The sequence below is a fragment of the Crocodylus siamensis genome, chromosome 15 (genome assembly GCF_052110815.1).
Source record: "Crocodylus siamensis isolate JL-2025a chromosome 15, ASM5211081v1, whole genome shotgun sequence".
Lineage (NCBI taxonomy): Eukaryota > Metazoa > Chordata > Crocodylia > Crocodylidae > Crocodylus > Crocodylus siamensis.
The window spans coordinates 48,116,116-48,122,459 of NC_143409.1; the positions used below are offsets into that span (position 1 = coordinate 48,116,116).

The 6,344-nt window shown below is 46.5% G+C and overlaps 1 protein-coding gene across 1 annotated transcript; it reads left to right on the forward strand.

Moving 5' to 3' along the window:
* Positions 1-1,608: 1,608 nt before the first annotated feature.
* LOC149852644 (butyrophilin subfamily 2 member A1-like) lies at positions 1,609-6,323 on the forward strand (the record flags this gene model as incomplete). Its single annotated transcript, XM_090028395.1, has 3 exons — positions 1,609-1,786; positions 4,323-4,670; positions 5,961-6,323. Coding segments are annotated over 3 exons (858 nt in total), but the record flags the coding sequence as incomplete, so codon positions are not given.
* Between the last annotated feature and the right edge of the window lie 21 nt (positions 6,324-6,344).

Consider the following 6,344-nt stretch of genomic DNA (forward strand, 5'->3'; position numbering starts at 1 on the left):
ACAAAGAGAAGCGAAGGCTGGAATCCAAACACTGGACAGTATCTTTACAAAGACTTTTACCTGCTCCAAATTTACGTTGGAGCCCAGAGCCTTCATGCTCTATTCTTGAGCATTTTGTTCAGTCTTAAAGGAGCGTGCAGCACAGCTGCAGGAGGCTCAGCCACAGCTTTCCCTCCCCGGTGCAGCCCGGCCAGCCCATCCCGTCCCCTATCAAGCAGTGGCTTCCCCACTGCTGCTGCACTTTCCCCTTACCGGTGCCAGCTGGTCCCAAAAGGCAGGCGGCTTCACCACCACTTCTGCTGGCCGGTGCCGACCCAGCCGGGGATCCCCAGCAGCAGGTGGGAAGCCGGCTTCAGCCGCATGCTGCCCCGCCCAGCCGGGTCGGCACGGGCTAGGACAAGCAGCGCGGCTGACGCCGGCTTCCCACGAGCTGCTGGAGATCCCCGGCCGGGTCTGCACCGGCCAGCAGAGGCGGCGGCGGAGCCGTGTGCCGCTCGGGATGGGCCGGGAGGAGCCCGGCCGCAGCGGCAGGGGCTCAGCCGCATTTCCCCGGTGCCTGCGCCGGTCAGTCCCGAGCGGCACACGGCTCCGCTGCCGCTTCTGCTGGCCGGTGCCGACCGGCCGGGCCCTCCCGTCCCCAGCAGCTCGTGGGAAGCCGGCATCAGCCGCGTGCTGCTCCGAATGGGACAGGCCCGCCGTCGGCACCGGCCAGCAGAGGCGGCGGCGGAGCCGTGTGTCGCTCGGGACTGACCGGCGCGGGCAGGGGAAGCGGAGCTGAGCCCCTGCTGCTCCGGCCGGGCTCGTCCTGTCCCCAGCGGCACACGGCCGCTCCTCCTCCCACACGCACCGCCTCGGCGACCGCAAGCCGCCACAGTGCGTGTGGGAGCCTGGTCCCTTCCCCCGCCCTTCCGCAGCCGTTAGGAAGCTGCTGGGGGGCGGGGGAGGGACAAGGGGCGGGAACGAAAGTGAACAGCGTTTACTTGCGTTTCCCATGGCGGCACCCCGGGCCACAGAAGATGCCTTGATGGGCCGTATGGTGGCCTTATGTTGGACAGGCCTGGAATAGATGGCAGGGCCCAGCAGAAAGTGTACAATCTGGCAAGAAAATGAATCAGCAAGTGATGCTTACACCTCTAGAACATTTGGTAATCTATTTAGAGTGGAACAAAAAGAGGAGGAGATCCAAAAAAAGCAATCAAAACGGCTGCAATAATTGGATTATTAGAAGTTACAAGAAGTAACAAAGGGATGTTTTAAATTATCTGAAGTAGATAAAGAACAAGCAAATAAATTAAAGGAGTTATTGGAGGAACACTTACAAGAAACCAAATGAATGAAAGCACAAATACAGAAATTCTTGCAAGATGCAAGCAGTGATGCTGTGGATTGTAGGAGTAATTTAGTTGAGCTTCTGACCTATTTGACTTGAAAAAACAGACGGAGACCAGAAGGCCTGTATGTCTCTATGTATATTTACAGTCAGTGATATACTGTCCAAGGTCGTATTTTTTCTTTCTCTGTCTTAAGTATAAATATGCTTGTAAACTTACAGAGTGCAAGAAGTCCTTTGAAACAGACAAGCGGGTGCTTCCCCGTGCTGTATGAAATCCTCCCTGTGATCACAGTATAGCCCTCAATAAAGAAAAGCTGGATCTGTCAGTTCTGATTCAACCACAACGCAGTTTGATTTCTTCCACAATTTGGTGCCGTGACTCCGATAGAGATGCCCAGAGTGATCGGTTGGGACACAGATATCTCTTCACTGAAGCCCTGGCGACAAACCAAGGTAAGAGACCTTTTGAAATCTCTATTGGGGCTTTTCAGTGAGAGGCTGTCTCCGTGTCTTCCTGATTCACTGCTTGAGGCTCACCCTATCCGCACTTTTTCTGCCAGAACTGTCAGACCCGCTGTGTAAGTAGTAACTGTGAGTAGAAAGAGTTAAGGTTAAGGACTCTGTGTTGCTGTTGTCAATGAAAGTATTTCCCCGTGTGAATTAAGGTCTGTAAAGAACTAGGAAGTCTCTCTGAGGCCAGGAGTGGAAACCTTGTGCAGCCGCCCCGAAGACAACAGATTTGTTCTGCGTGCTCTTCGAAAGCAAGGGTGCAGGTGGAAACACTTAGGGTGTGAGTGTTTTCCACGATAAGCGTTGACAAAGGCTGAGACTAAAGAAATGCTCTTGAACCTCGTGCCTCAACGCAGAAATTCCCCTGTGTGAATTGAGAGTATGAATTGAGAAATATGAGCCACTGACCATGTCTGCGACTAAGGTTGGGCTCAGCCGCCCCAAGGCTGTCCAGAAGGGCAGTTTTGAATTGCAAGGGGGCCCAACTGGAACGTCGTGACCCAGTTTACCCTTTCCCCACCCTCATAATGAGCTGTGACTAACCGTGAGTAACTGCATTGTGTGCTGTTATTGCAGTGGAGTTTTGCCTTTGGACATTAGCCACAGCATCTCCCTGCCGCTAGCAAATCTCACAACCTGACCGGACACCCTGAATAAGCCATTCCTGTATGAAAGACCTGTGTGAATTGAGTTTACAGATATGGGGTGCAGAGAGTCTAAAAGACACACCGGCTCCACCAAAAGGGACTCCAGCATTGTACATGCACACACACTATTAAAAGTTGTAAATTTCTAGAGAAATGGAATTGGTATACCAGAGATGATTTTAGCCAGCAGTTTCCCCTGGAGAGAACATTTGATTTAAGTGAAATTGTTCATCTCTGCAGAAACCTTGAGTTAAGAGGTAGTAATATACCACAGACTCAGTGGGACACATTTTTTGATTGGTATGAAGAAGCTTCCAAAAGATGTCAAAAAAAAAAAATCTCAAGTTTGGAGTCTTAAGGACTCCCAAGAGAAACTGAAATCTCAGATAAAATAATTAAAACAGAAAGGTGCACCGAAAGGGCCCCCCCCATCAACAATACCATCAGCACCAAAACAACTTTATCCACAAATAACTGAGAATGAATCTGCAGAAGTTATAACTGATTTTCTTAATGTGCCATCCCCATACCAGTTCCAGGCACAATCTGAACCTAAAAAAAAAGTCCAAAGTAACCAAATAGGCTCTTCTGACAGGATTAGCCCACCTCACCAAGAAACTATCACTCAACAACTGTCACCTGCCCCCAGGGCATGCCCACGTCCACCGGAGGCATGGTGTCTGTCTCCTGAAATCTCAACCCCCTCCTCTTGTTTAAGGTCTGGTACCCAGTATGGTCCAGCACCTTCTTTAAAATCTAAAAAGGCTCAGCTTATGCCTTTATGCCAGCTTCCAGGGCAAGGTCCAAATGGGGAAACTACAATCACAGTCCCTGTCCCCTGGACCCCAGGAGATCTCCTAAACTTTGTTAAACTATTTCCCAACATCAGAGAGGAACCGCAGAAATTTAAAGATGAATTAGAAACCGTAATCCATTGTTATGATCCAACCTGGGCAGATTTGAATCAATTAATGAGAAGTGTTCTGCCCTCTGAGGTCTGCAACCGCCTCATCGCACAGGCGACTTGGCCTACTCAAGACCCCGGAATTGGAGATCACTTAGCAGATGCCCAAAGACGCCTCCTTGAGCCTGTGCTTAAAATTTGCCCCAGGAAAACTGACTGGGCCAAAATACAAAACTGTAAACAAAATAAGGGAGAATCCCCAGCAGACTACATGGACGGCTTGAAACTAGTATTTGAAAGACATTCTGGTATTGAAAATGCAGCTGAAACTGCCCCAGAAGCAGTTGCTTCCGCTTTTGTCCATGGACTTCTTCTTAAATCCAGGAACAGTTGCGCACAATTGCTGTAGGTTGGCAGACTAAGCCACTTGCAGAACTAGTCACCATTGCAAATCATTGTACAACCTGCCAGGAAAAGAAAAAGAAATCCATGGAAACTAAGCTAATGTCATTACAATTACAGACTTTAGGCAGGGGCAGAAGCCGAAGTTTCCATCAAGGACAGTTCAGAGGCAGAGGATGTAGTCGTGAGATGGAACAAGGAGGATTTCAGTCCCAAAATAATGACAGTTGTCATTATTGTGGCCAACCCCAATCAATGAAGTTAGTGGCAGGGGAAAGCCGTACCAAAACAGCAGCTCTGACAGCCCCAGGGATTAACTCGGCTGCTGACACTCACAGGGTCATTTGGCCTGTCAGAAGTCCCATGGTCCACATCCAGCCTGCAGGGCCCAATGAGTTTGACACCCCTAAAATAAAGGAGACAAAACTCTATTTGTTAGAAAGACTGACCAGCCTGATATTTTATTTTCCTGTTATTTCCATCTCCTTCTGTGTGTATTTTTGTTTTGTTCTGGGGAATTGTGAAGTTGAGTTTAGAGTTGTGGGACCCGAGCACCCTGTCACTGCTACCATTGGAAAAGAGACGGTGCTGCTGTGTCACGTGTCCCCCAGGACGAGCGTTCAGGACATGGAGGTGCGATGCTTTCGGTCCGAGTTCTCTTCCTATGTACATCTGTATTGTGCTGGACAAGACCAGTATTGGGAGCAGATGCCAGAGTCTCAGGAAAGCACAGAGCTTTTGAAAGACGGCCTCCCGGATGGAAATATTGCCTTGAGAATTCACAACATCACGCTGTCTGATGAAGGGCAATATCACTGTTTCCTCCAAAATGGGAGTTTTTATGAAGAAGCCATATTGGAATTGAAGGTAACAGGTAGGAACCAAGCACCAGTATAATTTTTTGGGAGGGCTAATGAAAGATTAATCTTGAGTTGGTGATAGAGGGGGTCTATGTCAGAATCTGAGCTCCTAGTATGGACTGTGAAATATTTGTGGCAAGTGGTGTTCTTAAGGGGTTGTATCACCCGAAACCCACGCTCAAAAGATCTCAGAATCAGACGGCTAACAATATCCTGGATTTCCATGATGCATAGTAATTTCTAAGATATATAATCAAGCAGTAACCTAATTCTGACTTAAATAAAAGTTGTGGTAGTGGTGCATCTTATAGATTGTCTGAATGAGAGATGCAGAACCTTTCATGAGCAACAGCTCACTGACTGACAGACTTCAGACTGAAGTACAGTAGAATTACTGCCCTACAGCATTTTTCCAATTATCCCTGTTAGCACCAGGCTGTCTGTTTTTGGAGTGAGATTAAAGCATGAAAATAAAGACAGGTGTGTGTGTAAACAAATGCATATTTATAAAAGCCCATATATGTTCTGGTGATTATGAGAAAATTGCCCTTTCTCTTTAACCTTTTGTTTATCCTGTTTTTTAAAATCCTTTATTCTTTTTTCTGTATCAACTTATGTTAAAATTTGTAATTAAAAAGATCATATAATACAGCACAATGGGGATACAGGAGTTTTAAAATGAATCATATCATACATACCTAATCTAGTCCCCTATTTTTGTCAGTGGCTGGCACCAAGTGTTGTAATGGATGGCTAAAGAAACCTCACAGAAACATCTGTGGGATACTTTGTCTTGCGTGAAGTATTCTTTCTAGCTCCTGAGGATGCAGAATTCTTTCAATCCTGGAAAACTAAATACAATTCTTAGCTCCAGATAAACGTTAAACTGAAAAATAGTAGAGGAAACATCTTTTCTCATCCCAATAATTATAGCTTAGTGTTCAGTCATAACCAAATAAGCAAGTAACATGCCTAAATTTCAGCTTGTGAGAAATCCCATCTCCGTTCAATATGTTCCTTAAACCCATTTCATTTGGAAATGCAAGAACATGCTGAAAGTGCTGAGCTAAATTTAGGCCCTGGGTCAGGATCAAGAATAAAGATAACCGAATATTGTGTTGCATTTTTGGTTGAGGCTTTTCTAATAAGATTTTCAGCAGTGCTTAGAATTGCACAACTCTGTCCTGTGAAATTAATGGCTGACTTTCTGTTACGTTGACATAGATGGCTTTTGAAAATATCACCCTTACTCTTTAGAAAAATACTTCCTGCTATATACATTTGTTTATGTCATCTGTCTTCAGTCTTGGGCTCCAATCCCCTCATCTCTGTGGAGGATTACCAGGATGGAGGAATCCGGGTGGTGTGCCAGTCAGCTGGGTGGTACCCAAAGCCGGAGGTGCTGTGGAGAGATTTCAGAGGGCAGCACTTTGCTCTGCTAACTGAGACGTATTCCCAAAAGAAAAATGGCCTCTTTCAAGTAGAAACATCTATTATTATCCAGCAAAATGTAAAGCAGAACTTATCCTGCTGCATGAGAAACACCCTTCTCCATCAGGAAAAGGAATCAATAATTCGTATAGCAGGTCAGTTACCATCAACATCTGAAATCTTCAGTATCAGCCAAACCAGATGATAATATGTATGCTTAACTACATAGACCATAATGTAGTATTTTTTTCAATTGT